General features: G+C 41.9%; 1 protein-coding gene across 1 annotated transcript in view; it reads left to right on the top strand.

The window, feature by feature from the left end:
• Nucleotides 1-2,080: 2,080 nt before the first annotated feature.
• The window catches only part of LOC131701684 (oligophrenin-1-like), a 39,698-nt gene continuing 20,246 nt past the window's right edge, over nt 2,081-21,532 (top strand). The window contains exons 1-4 of the mRNA XM_059001107.1: nt 2,081-2,841; nt 15,554-15,649; nt 16,354-16,415; nt 17,728-17,799. Of these exons, the coding sequence (XP_058857090.1) occupies nt 2,688-2,841; nt 15,554-15,649; nt 16,354-16,415; nt 17,728-17,799 (384 nt within the window). The 5' untranslated portion in view covers nt 2,081-2,687. The remainder of the gene's footprint in view (nt 2,842-15,553; nt 15,650-16,353; nt 16,416-17,727; nt 17,800-21,532) is intronic.

Below are 21,532 nucleotides of genomic sequence, written 5' to 3'. Positions count from 1 at the left end.
ACTCCAGCTCAGAGGAAGAGAAACAATTATCTAGACTACCTGTAAATCTCTGTAACGTTCTACTTGAGGGGTAAAATCTGTGTATACTTGGGCAGCAGTGTGGAGTAGTGGTTAGGGCTCTGGACTCTTGACCGGAGGGTCGTGGGTTCAATGCCTGGTAGGGGACACTGCTGCCGTACCCTTGAGCAAGGTACTATACTTAGATTGCTCCAGTAAAAACCCAACTGCATAAATGGGTAATTGTATGTAAAAATAATGTAATATCTTGTAACAATTGTAAGTCGCCCTGGATAAGGGCGTCAGCTAAGAAATAAATAATAATTTAAAATATAGCTCTTTAATCTCACATGTTAAAGGAAAGCGGTACGGGATACACCACGTAAGTCTCCAGTTGATAATACTAAAAAGACCAGACCAATAGCTCATGTAAGGGGTTCCAGAGGAAATTGCATTGGACGCTTTTTTTATGTGATTGAAAACACCATACACGAATGCTGACTGTAGCTTTAAAAAGGTAATGTACGGTTACAACGGAAGTGTTTATTCCTGCCTTTTGTGAAGTTCATTGGCTTTGCGCTGTCTGTGGCGCTGTGTTTACCTCCGCTGTGGCAGCATGTCACTTCCAAGACCGAGCGCAACAGATTCCAAACCGGGGTGTACCATGGGACTTGCAGTCTTTTATCTGACGCTGTGCTGTTATAGATTTGTGCTCCCACCTTCTAGACATAACGGCAGTTCAAAACGGATGAAAGAATGGGCATAAACATGACCGTGTCACACTTTAGAAATGAATATCTTTATGAAGATCTGTATAAGTATATTGTATGTTGTGTGTTCATGAGAAGTTATGAAATAACCCTTATGCTTCTCTGAATAGTGCTGCACAGGTCACGTCGGGAGATTCTTGACTGTACATTATCGTCACATGGTTGCTTTGTTTTGTTTTCCTGACTTGTCTTGCTGGATGGAACAATACGTCCACGTGGTTTCAGTGGTGGCTATTTTCTCTACATTGGGAAGAAAAAATAAAATTAGGGTTATACCCTAAAATAGGCGTCGAGGGTAAAAAGACTACAGGACCCACATTGCGTTGCAACCTGGGAGACACAAGGTTAATGCAACGCAGATGTGATTACAGTTCAGTATGTCAAGGCCTATAGTGTTCTGTGCACCCAACACGATACAACATTAAAAGTACAGCTTTCGAGGTGTTACTTTATAGTACAGACTATTAATATCTGTAATGCAGGATGTGTTGTATTTGTATTTTTACACGGTAAACCAAATGTTAAAAGAACGAAACATACATCTTTTGTATGTTTAAATACTAGACCCGTTCCTGTTCACTTGACTGGAAAATGGTGTAGTCGTATCAAGCGAAGTGTTGTGTTCCTCCTAATTTCCGTATGGTACACCTTTAAAAAACAGTTTAGTACAACATTGCAAAACTGGATTCCCGCAACAAAACGTTAACATTAACAGCATAACATCACATGCATCTCCAGTGCAGTGGCTATAAAAACAATACGTTATTTAAAGACAAGATGGCATTGATTGCATGGCTAATAAATGTAATATTAAATGCCATCTATTACTATATGCAATGTTTAAATACGTGTGCGTTTGTCAGTTTGTTTATATATATATATATATATATATATATATATATATATATATATATATATATATATATATATATATATATATATATATATAAGCAGCTCTATATCTGTTACATTTTAACTTTGAGGCTATAACCATAACCTGCATAGTTCTGTTTTCATGAACAAAAAAGTAAAAAGCAAATACAAAAACAGAAAAGAAAAACTAGCAGAAATGCTCAGTTTGTTAGATTGAATTTGTGTAACTGCTAATCCCATGCAGTAATCAGCATGGGACAAAGAAAGTGATACGTGCATTGTAGGTAGCATAGGTTATGTAACACGCAATGCGTGTGTTTACTTGCGTTGTGTTTAATGCATTGCTAGGTGATGCTAACGACACCGTGCAAGTTAAAAGCACACAGTAAGTTTATGTGAAGGGTATTGACAGTGCTTTTCCTTCCTGTCTTGGCTTCAGCACAGCCGAGGAAACCTTGGAAAAGCGCCGCTGCGGCTTTAAGACCGGGCTGCGGATGTGCACGGGGGAGGTCCGTTTCCTCGCCTAGCCTGAATTTCGTATTCCATCCACTTCACAGCAAGGAAATCCCCGAGTAGCACAATCTGCGGAGGTCCTTCACAGAGACAGATAGGAGCATCTAAACAGATATCGACACACCACTCACGCGGGAGCAATCACACGTTGCAGCTTGAAAATTTTTAATGTCAGACAAAAGAAACCATAGATGACATGTGCGCGCGGCTGCAAAGGCGTGTTTTTTTTTTCCAGTTCCAGCTCAGTGTCTGAGAACTGATTGGAATTCATCATCATTGTTCAAAGCTAGGTCAGTGCACGGCAACATCACCACGATGCCTTAAATCGATGCTCTGCGCGATAGGGATACGTTTGCAGAGGCTAGTCTGGGCGCGAGCTCACAGCTGGATACTGGCTGTTTGGGATTTGACAATACACTGAAGTCTGGACGTGAAAACAGCCCTGTAAGACTGTGGTAAGACTGTATCTAGAAGGTGTGTCGTGCTGTTTTGGCAGGGACTACATTTAAAGCATATATATATTAAGAATCAATCATGGGGCATCCTCCGCTGGAGTTCAGTGACTGCTACCTAGACAGCCCGGATTTCAGGGAGAGACTCAAGTGTTATGAGGAGGAACTGGGTCGGACTAGCCGGTTCCTGAAGGAAGTGATCAAGGATGGCAATAACGTTATCAGTACCATCAAAAGTAAGTGCTCTACGTTACAATAGTTCTTTCTTAACTGCATAGCATAAGCCTCCTGTCAACATCGAGGAACTTTGTCTGTGTTTGTTTTTACCTATATTGCATTTTCTGACATGTATATCGAGTGCTTGCTTACAGTACATATACCCATCCTATTTCTCTTGTTGTCAGTAATCAGTAATATGCACATGATATTATTAACAATATGCAATTATCTTCTTTGAATGTGGTCCACCCACATTCTGAAAGAAACTATCCTCCTCCTTAATTCTGCAATCATGCCTCATAGTTATATAGTTTATGGTGCAGCTATAATTTGGATTTAATCCCAGACCAAGGTGTGTTCACTGGGATGTTGATATCCTGACGTCATAAACTCTTTTCTTGTGCCATTGACATAGTTCTATTGCAGGGGTGCAAAGATCAGTAACTCCTCTGGGTGTATACTTGTCATTAAATAACAACCTGATCAAGACCTGGAAGGATGTTCCATTGGTTCCAGGAGGTAATTTAGGGTGTAGATGGAACAGACCTGGGAGATGGTACTGGATCTTGATGTGAAAATACATAATTATATACCCCCCCCCCCCCAGATTTGATACTTCCAAATTGAATTAACCTTTAAGAGATCCACACATCCCTCACTTTTTCAGCTACAGTAAGAGGACTGCCATCCTGTAAGTCCTGTGCAATCTCATTAAAGGTGAGTGGCAGTTCAAACTGCTGAAGAGCTGAACACTATCTACAGCAGATTGCTGAGGTCCATTGGGAAATTAGTAGAAATGGGCCCTTAATTGCAAAAGGTACCATGATTTTCATACTGTTCCTATATACACAGCATAAAAAGGGAACAGCACTTTGTGAGGTACGTGGGCTGTAAGTACTGTATAAGGGTGTGGATAAATCCTGAACACTTATCAAGACATCTGTCAGAAAAGACTGCATAAGCACTGAGGGACCTGTGAATGCTGCTCATACTTCAGCAACAAGACAGGTTTGACGCATGGAGAAGAAAGACACAGCTTAGCTGCAGCAAACCTGGTGCAGAAAATGACTGCAAGCTGTTACCATGATCACCACCACCAATACTATTGCTATTACTGCAACAACTAGCAAAATACCCTCGATCTCTAGACCATCACAATTGTCACATCTCCTCTTCATATATAGTAAGTTACCAGATCCCAAGGAGATTGTGTATGATAAACGAGTAGCTGCACCAGGCAGACTACTGTTGCACTGCAAGGTCTGGCATTGAGGGTGAAGGTGTGTTACTGCACCGCACCTGCAGCACTCCAGGAGAAGGTACTGGAGTGAAGTGACAGGGACAGGTTTGCACAGTGGAACCGCTGGAGTAATCCAGAGTGGTTGAGGAGATGGGGAGCTGCCCTGGACTGGGTGGGGGCAGTGAGACCCGAGTGAAGGGGTATTCAATAATGTGGAAGACACCGATGAATAGATAGAGAGCCTCCCTGAGAATATGCATGGGTTGTAATAGTACTTCCGATGCTGTCAGTGGGGGCTGTCAGTAGTGGATGTGGTATTGCTCACTGAATTGTGGCATAGTATAGACACCTGCAAAACAGACAGACAACCAAAAATGGGGTTATGATGTCAGCAAGTTTACAGTGCCCTGCACAGCGCCCCATGTTATAAACTGCAATAATTCAGTAACATAAACTTGTCAATGCAACTTACTGTACAGAACATAGACAAATCACAAGTCAGTATCCAGGATATAGCGGATATACAGTACCTGTGGCTAGAGATTCAGGACAGCAAGCTGTGGTGAAACTATGGCTAACTTAGAGTTGTAATTGCGGTCTTAATCAGCAGGTACTGTACAGTTTAGGTCGGGCCCTTCTAAATGTGGAGCTGTCAGCGGACTGGGAAACGACATGTTGGTCTGTGTGGTCTAGTTTTGCAATGAAACTGTATTGCTGTAATAACCCGGTTTAACCACGTCTGAGCTGTATTTAATTACACTTCGGTTTTGATGCTTACGGCAGTTCTTTGCTGCTGGTTTGGAAGTTTAAAGACAAGGTAATGTTCAAGTTAGAGATGCAATACCATGCTGGCACTGACTTTCCTGTTTATCACACTATTCTGCCATGCTTCACAATCACACCCACAACTCAATGACCTAACCATTATTTCACTGTTATGTTAGTTTCCTGCATTAGCTTTTTACCAAATGATGCCAATCTTCACACTTGGTTTTAAATTAACACAGCGTTTCCGGCAGTAGTTTTATCGGTCTGAATAATTATGGACCTGCGTTAGTCTAGATCCATCTTAATCAGTTTAGTTTTCATTTCAGACATTTACATCTGACACTGCAAAGAGTCTGCAGTGCTCATAGTTTAGAGACTGTTTTTATTTTGATCCTTTAGAGCAGTGCTTCCGAACCCTGGTCCCAGGGACCCCCGGGCGTCTGCTGGTTTTCATTCCAACTGAGCTCTCATTTACTTAACTAGACCCTTAATTGAACTGATCATTTGCTTTATTAGACCTTTTAAATTGTTTTCAGCTCTTAAGCAGTTGCAGAGTTCAAGTTACTTGTAAAATTTTGCCCACTGTTGCTGTTTGCTGATAGGAACAAGTAACTCCCACCAGCCCAACGTTATTGCTGTGAAGTTCATGGTGTACCCTCACCCAGGCGTCTGGGGCAGTGTTGCTAAAGTGCTAACAAAACAAACAAGCTGCTCTGCAGGCAGCAGATAAACAGCACTTTCAGTGTCACATTACAGGGTTTATCAGCTTTAGGTTTTAAAGAACAGCCTCTTTGTGGACTTTCACTTCCCTTGAAACATGAGAGTGAATTAACTAGGCAGCAACTGTGCTGCATATCCCATTGCTGTACGGTATGTGTATACAGTTCCTGTGTCTGCTGCAGAATGACAGTGCTTGTGCAAGATGCCTTCTTCATGCAAAGCATCTTTACCCTGCTCCCTGCTCAGCAGCTTTTCCATTGACCTTATTCCAATGCAGCCCCTGTATTATCCACTTGCAATGTCCATCTCTGTTACGCTTGTTGCAATACTGTAGCTGAACAAACGTCTTAGTTCAAGTGGACTTTGAAGATGTTATCAACTGGTTAGTCTGTTTTAATGCAAGCTGCTGCCTTACAGTGGATTCAGTTTACTGCTCCACATGTGGCATTTGTGCTCCAGGCATTTTTCTTTTTCATTCTTTCTTTCCAGAAGTACAGGTTGTCTTTGTTTGGTTATTGTTAGCTACTGCACTATAGTTACGGGTGTCTGTAAGTTCATATTTGTAATTGCTTTAATTCTTGCCTTATGGTACTGTCAATGTAAAACAGCAACACACACCCTATGCACAACCCTTATTGAAATTCTCCTTTACCCTGATATTGAGAACCGTATCTGTAGCTGAAGAATACATTTGATCAATCTTTTTTCCATTGGATATAGAAGAGAAGTGGGAGTCAAAGTGAGCTAATCAGGTCACCATCACTGAACGCAGAAGTTGAATTGGCGATGTATGTGTTTATTTTCTTGTTATCCTCACCAAGCAGCTGGTCACCTAACCTCGCCTTTGTCTGGCCTGCCTTGATCAGATTGAGGCACGATTGATCCTTGAACGATCTTGATGTTTTGGATGGAGAAAATAATGACTTTATGTGTGCGTTTGCATTACTATAGTAATACACACAAAGGCAATGTCTGATAGCGACAGTATTTGCTCTGTGAGGTCCTCTTTTCATTGTGCCCTGCTGAATGCTTATTAGATTGGATAACATTGCATTAAGCAATCCAGTTCTAAAACTAAGCCTAGTTATCCTATCTAGACATCACCGTCTACCGCACAGCACCGGCACCAAGTAGACGCTAGAGCACAATGCATGTTGGGATGGACGTGATGTTGTTTTCGCAGATTTCCGAGCAGACTGGCGTGACTGCATACTGTAGGTGTGCCTTTTTCACAGGGCTGTCAGGCTTGAATTCAATGAGGAGGCGTGTCCAATGGCAGGATCCTCTTGGCAAGCTCAAAGCTAGGTAAAGACAGCTACAGTGGAAAATCAGTACAAAACTGTTTTCTATCAGTCAGGTCCCATGACAGGTGTCGTCCAGTAAAAGTGAACAGTTTCACTGCCACGTTGTTTCCGGCCATGTCAATAATGCTGACCACGCATTGTGTACACAGCTGTGTACTACGCGTCTCTTGATTTATGGTCGTACCTCAGAAACATTTAATTCTACATAATGTTCTGCGCATGTACTTCTTCCACTTTACACTGTTAATCGGTATCCCTTATCCATTTTACCTCCTGTTTCCAAACCAGTCTATCCGAGACACCGTTCCCCCTACATTATTACATTGTGCCTCTGGGGGATGCTTTGTTTTTATTCACATACCCATAAGTATTATAATAACACACCTGTAAACCAGGTTTAGTGTTTCTCAACCTGATAAACGTGTATGAATGTGTTTGTTCTGCTTTCCAGTCAGTCAGGAGCCAGGCCTATCGTAGCAGCTGAAGCCTGCTTGCATTTTTGTAAATGTGCACGCACCCACTCCCATATTCATTCTCCTACGAGGAGAGGCACAGCTGTGTGTGTGTTTTCTCACAAATTCTATTTTTGCTTCCACTTCCATTATTTCTACACCAATAAAGCAAAGTTGTACAGCACAGGACTCCATGCATCATTACCTGTTGTAGGATTGCTTCATCCACGATTCTAAACACTCAATTTGAAAGATAACAATATTATTGTTATAATAATATAAAAAAAAAAAATGAAAGAGACAGAAGTTTGAGATACGGTTTTCATCAGCGTATGAATTGCTTTTCTGCTTCACTAAGATGCATGAGGTAATTATCTGAGCTTCACTTGGCTTATCATCTCATCTGTGTGGTTTGGTGGCTTTCACTTTGTGACCGACAGCAGTGTATGATTCAGCAGGGATTCCTACTGTGTAAATTTATACCAGTGTTAAAAAACTTATACCAGTGTTAAAAAACTGATTTCTTTTGATATGCCAGACATGAAAAATGTGTTGTTTTTTTTTTCTGGAAATTAGTCAAACCTGTTTTGCTTTTGAAGACAAAATTAAGTTTCGGTTCTCTTTTCATTTATATGCACTGCCCTGAACTAATGTACTTGGAGCCCTTCCATAAACCTCAGGGCTGGTGATGGGCTGATCGTGTTATACTCAGAGCAAAAATCTATAACAGCCTTGAGCAAGTTGTTTTTAAACAATTGAAATTATTTTTGTATTTGTTCTTGGCCACTACCTAGACAAAGCTGCAGGATCACAGACATCATTTTAACTGCATAACATGGAGTTGCTGATGCTTCTCTTTAAATATTCACTTATTACACTAAATAAGACTATTACACTAAATAAGCTAGTTTTCATAGTATTGGTTCACAAAAGAACTAACTTTAGATCAGTTGAATAACACCGTGCTTTCAGGTTATAAAATCAGTACTGTATTTTTAGCAGCCTTTTTATTCTCAAATACAGTATACATTGTATCATACTCCTATGGCTATCAACAGTGTGGAACCACGTAGTTCCATTGAATTCAGCTGGTTTATTTCACCAGGATAAGAACCCTTGATCACAGATAAGTGTTCTGGCAGGGTTGTGTGAGGAGCTTGCTTGTTGAGCAAGTACAGTACTTGGATTTCAGCAAGATAAACACCTTTTTCATGCAGTAGATGAAACCGAGGACCTGCTTCTTTCTCACCGGTCTTCTATACTGTACAGCAGATAAATGCAATGGAAAATTACCATGAGTCATCTATAGAGTTTTTTAATACCCGGGCATGAATGATAAGACACTATGGCCTTTACAGTAAAGCATGATACTATAATAAATAATTTACTTACAGGTGATTTTGCTCTCAGGCTAATTATCTGTGTGGGGTTCCCAATAATCTATTGCCATTGACACAGTCACACCCCGCAGCTACCACCAGCTACTACTCAGCTGTTTGTGGATAATCTAATTAATGGTTATTTGTAATACTTTCGACTGGGGATTGCAGGAAGATGGGCATCCATCAAAGCTCTCTTGAATATAGAAAACTGGTTGGAAATACTGAACCAAAAAAAAAAAGCTTAGACCTGCATACCTTCGTGCTTATTTTTAAAGATCCCCTGATAATGCTTTCAGAGTGTGGCATTTATCTTAGTAAAGCTAGAGCTGAATCTTAAATGCAGGAAATTGGGCTGGCTAACAGTGGCACCATTTGGCCCTTTCACCTCGAACACGATATCACAAGCCCTATTGAATCCATGCATTAGGAATAGCGCTCATGTGGGATGCAAGCCTGCTGCAGCAGCCCGAAAATGCCTGCGGAACAGCATTGGAGGGGGAGTGGAGTTTGGCTTAGAAACAGATGGACAGAGGCAGGCTTTGATGATGATGGTGATGGTGGGGCAAGTTGCTGGAGACGACCTCCGATTTTAAACAGATGTGCCTTCCGTCCAGCACCAGGTTTTACTTAGTGGCTCTTTAGAGCGGGAATCCTCTCCAGCAACAGGCTGACGCTTGTGTAAGGATAGTCAGTGTGTATATGAAGCCTGTACTGTAACATCCCCTATGATAGCTCTCATATGAGGCAGGGCTTTTACTCCAGTCTTAAGTTAACTGCTAAACAGTGCGCACATTCAGAGTTAATTACAAAACTGAGAAACAAACAAACAAAAAAACGACATTGGATCTTGTTTTTTATATTACTTAGCGTTAGTTGTTTGGCTTTAGTTTTGTAAAATTACCAAGAGTACTGTCAAAAGCCTAATAGTATTTTTGTGTGTATTTTTTGCAGACTGATACTGTGAGTAAGTATTAGGTGATTGCTGACTATGGTTTGAATTCGCATTTCTATTTGATGTGTCTGATTTCCAGGTGCTGGGACACGTTCAGTTTTAATCCCTAAAAGACCAGTGACTCTTATATCCTTTAACACAGTGCAGCATGGAAGGTGCTAAGGTGTCATCACAATCTTTGACATTGAGGTGCATGTGATTTACAGATTGAGATGCTGTTTAAGGAATTTAGGTGCAACTGCAATGAAAATAATGTGAGGATGGGAAAAGATGAGACTCATAATATGTTATCACCCGTTTCATCTGATCAAATGGAAGGTATACAAACGTGCTCACATCTAGATATGTATGTATCCCTGCATTTCTCTATTATTGCTGACCCAGCCATGGCACTTTCCATGAGAAGGCTGTGTGGTCCAGCGGTTAAAGAAATGGGCTTGTAACCAGGAGGTCCCTGGTTCAAATCTCACCTCAGCCACGGACTCATTCTGTGACCCTGAGCAAGTCACTTAACCTCCTTGTGCTCCGTCTTTCGGGTGAGACGTAGTTGTAAGTAACTCTGCAGCTGATGCATAGTTCACACACCCTAGTCTCTGTAAGTTGCCTTGGATAATGGCATCTGCTAAATAAATGAGAAGGACCTACAGTAGTGCAGTATAGTGACTGCACCCAGCCCATGTGCTTGAAAACCAGCTTCATAGTTAAGAAGAATGTTAAATGCTTTAAATGCCATCTCACCCATTTTGCCACATCATTTGCACAGCATGTAAACTGTAAAAACAGGAATGAGAAACAAGCTGAATCATGCAATATGCGCTCCCGATTCCTGTTTCTAAGTTTCAGATTGAGTCACGCTCTTTACTGTGGTATTGATTGCTTGAGTGGGGCATAATATATTTTTATCATGTGACTACACGTGGTAACACATTTATAAAATGAAATTCAATCCTGATATTTAAAATGTTAATCAAAACACTTTTTCAACCTGTCCAACACTATGTTTCCAATCTGTATGCCAGTGGGTGTCAGGGTGGTATCTTGAGCATACTGTATAGTGAAACAGACAATCGATTCTGTGTCCTGTGTTTCTTATTTTGCATGTTTGAATATGGTGCTTTCCTCTTGTTGTATCAGCCTGCGTTGCCCATTCTAGAAGTCATCAGCTTCCAGTATAAGGCATGTCGGATCTTAATACACCACCATGCAACTTGTAAACCCAAAGTCCCACATACTCTGCTGTATTATGTTAATAAAGGCTGGTGTAACGGGATTACTGTAGAGTTAAAGGACGGTGGTATTTAGAGTTACTGGAGAGAGACGGTCCCGTGACCTTGCTGGGGGAGGGAACAGTGTTGTTATTGTTTTGACAGCAGCGTCCCCTGGAACTCACTGGGCAGCCATATTCCATTCCATATTTCATTTACCCCCCCCTTTCCACCACAGTCGAGCGGTTATACCCGAAACAAGGGCTCTCATTGTGATATGAGTTAATGGAGCCAGCTCATACTTTGGACAGAGTCTCCATTTTAAATGTCGGCCAGATTGTGTGCATTGCATGCTGGAGAACTGTTTAAAGTATGGCCGTGCTCGTTCTTGGCTATTTAAACAGCCATTAAATCGGTGAAGAGCCACGAGCCACAGAAACAGAAATGGGTGGCTTTTATTCGTGTAATTGTAAAAGTGCCTACATCCTGAATGTTACTCAGTGTTGATGGATGAGACTATTTATAGTATGTTTACCATTGCTAATTACAGTACTGGAACATATTGGCTGTGCCGATGTTAATCAAAGTTGCATTGGCCGCGTGTCATTTTTTGGCACTTTTGACCTTTGTTACTGCCGGACAATAAGAGTTGCTCTTTAGTTCTTGTTAACTCTCCACCCCAGTTATTACTGTAAGCAGACCATCTTTATCTCAACCCTGGGTGGCTGAGGGCATTGCCTGGCCATGTGGATAAGGCAAACCATCTGTATAGTCCCTTGTGGTTGAGTTTCATGTTCACATCCACAATATTCAACATAAGCCTTATAGCCTGGGTAGGCAATTATCTGTAGACCCTGAATCTAGTGGTGCTGTAATTCCTCCTGCTGCGAAGCAGACGAGGGTTTACTGTAATACAGTACAGAAGATGATCACTGGACTGTGCACTGTGGGTTTTTAACCACAGACCTGCATAATAACTTGGGTAGTTTCATATTCACATCCGATTCTCACTTCCAGTTTTGTAATATGCTCATCTCCCTTTTTCTCAGTTCCCATACTGTGTGTTAGAATGTCAGCTTATTGAGGCAGAGTTGGCTGTGGGGTTTCTTTCTTATCACTTGCTGTAAAGCTGCCAGTGACACATTAGGAGATCCCAGGTTTGCAATGTGTTACTTCAGAGACTTCCCAAGACTTCTTCTTAAGTTTGCTCCCTGAAGGCACCTCCATGACTCATAAGCTGCTGATTTTCTCTAAGCAAACTCACTTGCAGAAGAATTACATCATCTACAGGCTGAAAGTGTTTTTTTTTCGTTTTTTTTTTTGCTTGCTTGTACTGACCAGGTGCAGGAAAGCTGTCTCATCAAGAGCCTGAACTGTAACACAGAACTTTCTTACAGAATTAGGAAAGAGGAACCCCACGAGGCCCCTGATCTCCACCTATAGCCCTGTCAGGTGGTTGGCCGTAGGGGAGACAGTGACCTGCCACTGGCTGTTTAATTGAATCCATGGCAGAAACGTTTACCATGAGCAAAGAAGCCAGCCTCCCTGCGGTCTGAACAAATCTTACTTTGCAATGGCTTGCAAGAAGGTTTACATTTCAGAGCCTGGGGATGATCTGACTGCATCGTCTGGTTCGGATGAACACTGAAATCAAGCGCTTCAGCTATTTCCTATCTCTTCACCAAGGATCTGAATCTTTCACTCTTTAACTCCTGCTTCAAGGACAGAAGGGGATCAGGGAACCAAACCTATCTTTTTTTTTCTTAAATGATGGCGTATAGCTATGCTTTAAAGATCACTGCTACTGCTTCTGCAGGGTACACTACAGTCCTACTCAAAGAAACATTATGTAAGTATTTACACCGACACTATCTTCCAACATACCAGTCGTTTCCATACAGTATAACACCTGAATACAAACTGGAGCTGAAAATAACGAGCTGAGTCAGTGTTGCAACACTCAAGACAGAGGAAATCCTTTACAGATCTGTCACTTTGCTTTTCCTTTTTGTTTTTAACCCTCAGGTTCTTTTCAGAGGAAAGAACGCAGAAACTGGTACCATCACCAGTGTGTACTGGAGACACAATGCAGTTCAAAGGAGTGGCACAGAAGCAGCATGGTGCCTACTTCTTTTAAATGTAGCCCACTATTACAGTATGTTTTCCTGACTGTTACACTCACAGACATCCACCTCCGCACTGATTATACGTTACTCTTTTTGGAGTGGATGCTCACTGTTACAAAGGTAAAAACTAATGTAGGTAGCATTTAGAAAACCAGAACAGAAACATGATGCATGTGAGCTTACTGTCAGCGTTTGCGAATTCAACGTTATTGCGTTCGTAAACCGGCATCAGGGGTATCAATTTGCTTCAAATAGACCATTATTTAAAGCAAAATGATAGCAATTCAGCTGCAACCAAAACTAAAAAAAGAAATATGAGAACGAGCGGCCTTCCTCAGGAAGTTTCTGTGGTGCAAAGTAGAAAACTGTGAAGGCCGATAAAATGACCTTCCTACTCTAGAAGAACACACAATAAACCACCTGCATTTCGTCATCAAACTAGACCGCTTCAAAAAAATACGTTGGATTCAGCTGGCAGTGGAAACACATTGCAGTTCAAACCATACGTTAACATCAAATGAAACACTAGCAATTATGTGACGACACTGTCCTGTTGATAAAGTGGAATTTCTGGGCTTTGCCGTGGCAAGGCCTGATTGTGATTCAGCTTGACATAAGTGAACATCTTTCAGAGAGAAAATATTCACACGTTTATCCCCAGAGACTTCTTCTGGAGAACAGCTGAGAAGCCGGGGTTTCATTTAGTCTCAGAAAACACTTGCTCTCCAGATCAACTAGTGTACCGCACGGTACTGAAGGGAGAAAACATCTCCACTGCATGTTTGAAATGCAGGGTGAGGGAGTGGACCATTCCAAGGGTCAAAGTTGACATGATGTTGCAGTTGGCTTTCATAGTCTAAAATAGACTTGTTAGTCTACAGCACTGGGTGCAACACAGATTAAAGATCAACATGACTAGATGTTTTGATGGCAAACAGGTCTGTCCTCTGAGTGTAGTTCTGAGAGTGCTTGCCTGCAGACAAGAAAGCAGTTATTTGTGACTGATACTCTCGTGTAGACATAACTTTCTTGTAAAAACATTTCTTTCTGTCAGGCTGCAGCATGCTTGCCACTCTGAATTTGACAATGTTTATTCACATACTCTGTATTGCTCTGTAGTGAACAATATGCAGAAAACACTGATTTTGCAAACATATGTACAGTAGCAGGGACATTGTTAGTCTTAAAGGAGGGAGGTGGAGGCACCTTTCTGCGTTTGGGATAAAACAATTAGCCCGAAAATGCAACCTCATGCTTTGTAATAAACAGAAGGCATTTTGGGAAACTCCTTTTATGTTGTTTTGGGGATGTGTCATGCAGATCAGCTCTCATCGTTCTTAAATATACACAGCATTCCAGAGTAAGCTCTGATTCACTTCATGTCGTCATGAACAGACACTGGGGAGGCATGGATACGCTGAACGATTTGAATCTGCCTGGGGTCTGCTGTCAAGATCCACACACGGCCTAATATATATATATTATTAAAATAAGTGATGGTCAGAAATCCCATCAGGTTTTGTATATGTAATTAATTTAATTGAAATACTTAACTAGGAACAGCTGGAAATCTGCAAAACCTTTATTGCATGTGGCAGTAATTCAAGGACATGGCTACATTAAATAAAACTTTCACTATCACCTTTCGTTCACATTTCAGTTTCACCACCTGGGACTTGAATGCTAAATCCGCTGTTCCTGGCCGTATTGCAGTAAATTAAGTGAAACATTTCACAGTGACAGGCTGGTTCCATCAAACATGCATTGCATTAAATAACTGGAACATAGCACTGTGCTATTTAGCTCAGGTTTGGAACTTCTCCACAGCCTAACATGACCCAAATGCTTCAGTGTTATATATAATGGCCCAGATACCTCCCTGCCTGCCTGCCACAAAATACAGATAGCTGCAGTACCACTGTTAACTGTACTGCTGCTAACTGCACCCCTTCTTGTGCACTTTGGTTTACCAGTGTTTTATTTCATGCTGAGATGGTGTTTGATCTGTAGCTTTAGTTTTGGAAGCTGAAATGGGGCCTACAAAGGGGTGGGAGTTTAAGACTGTCGTGAAGCCAGGGCCTGTCTGTATCCACAGCCCGCTTTGAACCAACCTGAAGGCAGATTGTTTGTGGGGGGCCCAGGTGGGGAATCCAGCAGAGCTGCAGATATGTTCCCCAAGGATGCTGAGCCACTTTAATCTCAGGCTTGTTTTTCAAGAAGCGCTGGGTGAGATGTGATCTGTGTTTGGGCTCCTCCCTAATTGTCAAACCACTCCAGAGCATAAATAAAAAGATGATTCTTCCTCCCTCATTCTGATTCTGCTGTGGTTGTTCCCACCTCTGGTCCTTGAGGTTCATTGGTCCAGGGTTCATTAAGTCCTGAATTAGTTAAATGACCCATCGCAGGTTCATACAGCAGTATTCACTGGGGTGTTTTCTAGTTGGGTGACAGTCTTTGCTAGAGCGGAATTGTGCTTGTACCGTCGAGGATGTCCATTTAGCCGCGAGACTGCAGTGTGGTCCACCGCGTCTGTAGCTTGGCGAAGCAGACATGTAACATGCCGTGCTCTTCTCTCTTCAGACTACTCTGTGGCTGTTCAGAAGTTCTCTCAAACCCTGCAGTGTTTCCAGTTCGACTTCATCGGGGACTCGTTGACTGATGATGAGATCAATATCGGTAGGTCCAATGCAGTGCCTTTCCCATTTTCTTTTTCAAAGGGTCTCAGTTTCCCGTGCAGGAACAGACAACAGGAGTACATTGAAAGTTAGTTTACAAACCACATATATTTTCCTTGTAAAACAATATACATTGGAAGAATCTGAGCCCTGAATATAACTGTTGGCAGTTTTATTAGGTTTCATTTGATAATTATGAAATGCTAAATTGAATGCTAAATCAACAGTCTTGAGTTTCAGGAAATGCAACTCTGTGTTGTGTGATACTTCACACCGCCTTGTTGCTGTCTTTAGTCCAACAGTAGATCTTTTGCCTGTGTAACCACACTTTGAGGCCTACAATAAGTCAAAACAATACCGTATCCTGTTAAAAGTACAGAAGGCTATCAACCTGCCATGTGCATCATCTTTAGTGCACTGAAAATGTTGCATTTCAAATAACATTTTTAAATCACTTTCAAATTTGATTTAAAATACATTAGTTAGTATTGCAATTAGTTATATTTGTAATACCTCTTATAATTATAGTTGGGCTATAGTACTAAAACTGGATAGAAATACCAGTATATTTGGTCAATTGTAGTGGCCCTGATGAACCTGTGCTGTTAAATAGAGCAAAGTAAGTACACGGTTCTTTACATAAATCGGTGCCTGTCAGTATTTATTGTTCATGATTGCGTTAATCTGCTCTTTCTGTTTTTCTAGCGGAGTCATTCCGGGAGTTTGCTGGGCTGCTGCAGGAGGTGGAAGATGAAAGGATGATGCTGGTGAGAACAACAGTGCAACAAAGTCAAGGAAACTTCAAACTGAAATCCATGGAGGAAACGGCATCGCTGTTCTTTCCTCAGAAACCGCATCATTAGCCTTGCAATACTGAAGTACTCGTCTTATGGGTTTAGCGCCTCCTCCCGGCAGTCTGTTCAGTTGAGGAGCATCACGGCCTTCCTCTTGGGGGGGTTCATTGCAGGGTTGTGTTTCCAGGGATTGAGAGCTAACCGTGTCAGACTGACCCCAGGAAAGCTCTGGGGCAAGTCCCACCATAAATCGTGTTCCACTCACTGCACACCTGTGTTTGGGAAACAGCTTGGCAGCCCTGCATTGCAGTGTGTTTGTAAAACTGCTCCCTGTGTACTGGGGCCCCTTCCAAATGGCCTTTCTGCTGGAGTATGATTAGAAATCAGTTTTTTTCAGGGCTCTTGCGGTACAGTAATATTTACAATGCTGCAGCTCCCACGATTATAATTTTCTGTACACGGTCACGGTTTTCTGTATAAGGTCAGTGCCTTACAGCGTTCAGAGTTTCTGTCATTTTTTCTGGCTGATTTAATCCAGGGATGAATTGATGATGCTTTTCAAGTTTGACCTGGCAGATAGGGATGATTTATATACTATAATATACTGTAATCTCCCTTCTAATGAAGACTTCCTAGTAGAAACAGTGACTCATTAGATGTGGTAAGATTATGCTTTCTACCACTTTCATTCTGGGCAATGGACCATTTGTGTGATTCAGTTTTTCTGTTTTTCCACTGCATTGAGGAGCTTGGCTCAGAAAGAGCTCTGCTCTTATCGTTCTTGGCACCCCCATATATGCACACACACACACACACACACACACACACACACATTCTGTAGCTGCCACCTGGCCTGGGAGTGACAGAACAGCAGAGTTCCATTGCCAAGGTTACCAGTGAGGGGGCCTTCCTGGTTGCAACACATTCCATGACTCTCCACAGTCCTAATATAGACCCCACACCACACACCAGAGCGAGCCAACAGATTTTTACTCCCTTACCCATATAGATTCTGTTCGAATGGATTTTACTGTTGTTTTGATGTGACAACGTGATAATGTCTATGGCGTTAGACACAACGTCACACAACGTCTCATTATAGCGGCTTTTAAAAAATGCCAGATAACAAAACAAGCAAAGAATATGATTTAAAAAAAGATAGTTTTGGCATCTAATAATTGCACACCATTATTGTTTTTTGTAATCCTGAGGTACATTTCGTGTTGGTACAGTACGCTATGTGTACGTGAGCTTCTTGAGTAATGTTTTTCTTTCGCATTTGCAGGTTCAAAACGCTTGCGACTTACTGATCAAACCCTTGGAGAAATTTAGAAAGGAGCAAATAGGAGTCACGAAGGTAGGTACTTACTGTATCTTGCACTGCCCTTGAGAGTGCAAACTACAACTGGCCTGTTTATGATTAACAGCAAAGCCCTGCTTTTGGCTCATTTATGTCCGAACACACAATGGCGTTTTAGCTGTTTAAATGACACATTAAATAAAAGTCATGAAATATCGAGGGCAGTGACTAAGTGAAGGATAGTACCAGAAGGCACAGTTCACTGTTACAATTGCCTGGCATGTTGCATGATCCAAAATTGAAATTGACTGAACAAACAAACAGCAACAGCCTTTATTATTCTTCTGTTGCCCTAGCAACCGGCTTCAGTTTACAGCAGTGCTAATTATTGTATAAATTCACATTCTACCAACAGAGAGAAACTGGTGCAGCTACTGTACCATTAAATAAGGAGTCAAGGTTGGGTGCTTGCATTCTGTAACAGGACGTTCCGCACGGAAAATCTGGAAAGGTGATAAGTTAGTGTTGCGACTGTGTGGCCTTGTTCAAGACAAGCCTGAGGATCTTCTGTAAAGGCTTTGCAAAACATTGAAACTAATGCACACTTTTTTTTATTTTTTTAATTCAGTTTTAATGCTATTTCTGGACCATCTTCAGGGCAAAACGAACGAGACAAAACATTGGTTTGATCTGAGGATTTGTGTTTGCATATCTTTTCCCCAGACCAAATAGTCAACCACAAAGAAAATGCAAGTGTGCATTAGATCAAAGCAATACCACTACTCCCTTTGAAAAAGCAATGAAATCGGGGGGGGGGTTAATCGTCATGCACCAGTACATAAGTTTGGGGAGGGGAGGAGTGGGATGGTAGGCTGAAATGTTGGACATCTGAATATTTAATTGCAGCGACCTTTCAACCCAAGTGGCTGCGATCAAAATCCAGTTGCCAAAGCAGCCAAAAATCATTTGAATGTGTTCATTTGTACCAGGCCTTCCATAGTATCCAGTGTCTTAGTTAGGAATGCTGTCAGTGTTTGTCAGAATCTGTCATGGTTTAAGATGTATTGCCAGATTCATTTGCCAAGACCTAAAATGCAGCTTCAATCTAGACGCCCTGGCTGCAGAACTGTACGTCTCCTGTGTTGATTATTGGAGACTGAAAACTGGAAGTGGCTGTGTTGTACTGAGCTTCAGAAACAGGCAAACAGATCTCGCTCAGTCTAACTGGAGAAGTCGAAAGGACCCTGTTTGGATGCCAGCATCTTTACAGTCACTGTGTGCAGATCTTGACACTTCATAGACCTCCTAAACAGGATCTATATTCTTTTTATTACTACAGCCATATGTTTGTTATCGTTCGAGTCTGTGGTCCTATGTAGCAGCGGGATTAAAAGAACTACAAGTTACAACACAGCTCTTCATTGCGATTGTGACTCTAAATGAGAAACAATAACTCCATGTTGTTTAATGTAGGAGTGGAGCTCCGATAGCTCGCTGGTGTTGTTTTACAGGGGCTGGGCCTGTGACCAGATGAAACATTGGCGTCACGCGGAGTGCATTATTATCATCCTGGAGCCACACCAGCTCCATCTGGAGGTGGTTTAGTTCATTAAGAGCTGGGCGTGGTTCCAGGATAGTAAAGGGGAAAGCACATAGCTTGTGGCCTTAAAGCTGATGAACGTTATTAAGGAATGTTCCATTTTGAAACCAGACTAGCCAAATACATTTTTTGGTTTTTGTACCCTGAGAAAAAGGACCATATGTTGTATTTTTGTAGTTTTTATGTATATAGAAGTACTGTAATGCTTAAGTGAGCGGCATGATATAGATTCTACACGATAGATGTATGTTTAATGAAATAATTAAATAGAAAGAATAAGCAAGGGTTACATATCAAAAGCTGATAGGCATGTTTTGATACCTAGCAACTAACTGGTTTTGTGAAGTTTGCTCAAAACAAGTCTGCTCTGTAAAAACTATGATACTTTAAAGGGTGAGTGAGTTATTCCTGCATTTACTCTAAAACACACTGAAAACGAAGAATCCCAGTTATATAAATGCTCAGTTTCTCACTCTCGTGCTCTCTGTGCAGTGCCTGGAGAGGCCTGTAGATGGTGTAGGAAGTCCACCCTCACAAAACGAATGAAATTAGCTTGCTTGCTCAGAGGACATTATCATACCAATGGAAGAGTCTGCAGCTGTGCAATCTGCCACTGGCACCCCAGAACTGGTTCCAGATGGCAGCGTGTTCCTCTTCAAACTGCAAACAAACAGTCATGCCAAACACGCCCATAGAGCAAGGCAAAGTGGGGATTGGTGTTGATTTGCATGTCGCTGAAATTACTGCTCATGTTCCTACCACAGTAGGCTGAAGAGGTAATAAGTTAAACTGTTGAGCTCAAACCTGCTTTCCATTGGTTCATTTTTTTTTTTTTTTACTTTGCAGAAACCTCGTTTTGGCTGCATTTTATCTGGGTTATTCTATTCTGTACAAATATTATTATTATTATTATTATTATTATTATTATTATTATTATTATTATTATTATTATTATTATTAACTGTCTTGCACTTTAATCTCTCTGTTCACTCACATGGCTGACCAATGCATCCGTGGAGTCTTTTCAAACTCTCTGTTCTGTAACAGTGTTTATTCTCTGTGTGGAACTTCCTCATTCTCTGCCCTCTGCACTACTGTTTATTCCTGCTCAGTCTCGCTGCCTCCACGTCACACAGGGGCTGCTGCACGGACTCCCCACTCCACTCCCAGCCCCTCTGCTACTTGTAATTCTGAACCCTGGCCCTTTCACCAGGGGGTGGAGGTTCATGACAGAAGCACTAACCTGCACTTGCCCGATAATTATTTAGGGATTAAAACCCACCAGCGGTGAGGCTCAACGGTTGCTGGGATTCCGAGGTATTGAGTGGAACATAAAATACTCAGCATGGCCAGGCAGGCTCAAGCTGGGTGAAGGGGGGGGGGGGATTAGAAATATGTGCGCAAGCTTCAAAGACCCCTGGTCTAATGGTTAATGCAGGTTTAACAGCCAGGGTTTTAATGTGGCATTCTCTACTGTACTGGAAATTGAAATAGACCACCAACAAAACAAAATAAACTTGTTTCAATACCACTCTCTGCTTTGTGACCAGGGAAGGGGCTCGGCAGGTGGATCTGCCCCAATCAGTCCTTCTGCAGTCGTGTATCTGCCAGGCAGTGGTGATTTTAGGAGCCGTTCGGCAGAGAAACGGTATGAAATGGACTAAATAAGTAGGTCAGAGGGGATAGAGCATCACTCACTAGATTGTGTGCCAGACCTCCCTCTCCTCGCTCTGCCAAGGGCTCAGGCCAACTGATACTGCCAAAGCTAATCAACTGCAGATCATCAGAACAGAGCTGCTGGGAACAGTAGATATGTGAGTGCAATACTGTCCCGAGTCTCTGGCAGAGAGGGCAGGAGCCAGGTGGAATGTAGGAGGCTCTGCAGAATGGAAGAATATTAAAGACAGAACACTTTTAACCATTTCTGTCCTGCAAAACTATTAATCTTGCTGCCACGGCCGTTTACACAATTGTACTTAAGCCAGCAGAAGCAGTCCTTGTGTGAAGCCCTTATTTGTCGCAATGACAGGGTAATACATTGTTGCTAAGGATCTGCTCACAGTCTTGTGCTGTACGGGAATGAGTTAGCACAGTTTCACAGGTTATGGGGAAGTTCTTGAAATTGCACCTTTTGTGTTTTTTTTTTTTACTGCGGTGTTTGTCGTCTTCTGAATGAGTCCTCACATCATG

Source organism: Acipenser ruthenus, chromosome 26, assembly GCF_902713425.1.
Source record: "Acipenser ruthenus chromosome 26, fAciRut3.2 maternal haplotype, whole genome shotgun sequence".
NCBI classification, from domain to species: Eukaryota; Metazoa; Chordata; class Actinopteri; order Acipenseriformes; family Acipenseridae; genus Acipenser; species Acipenser ruthenus.
This window is presented reverse-complemented; position numbering and strand designations above follow the sequence as displayed.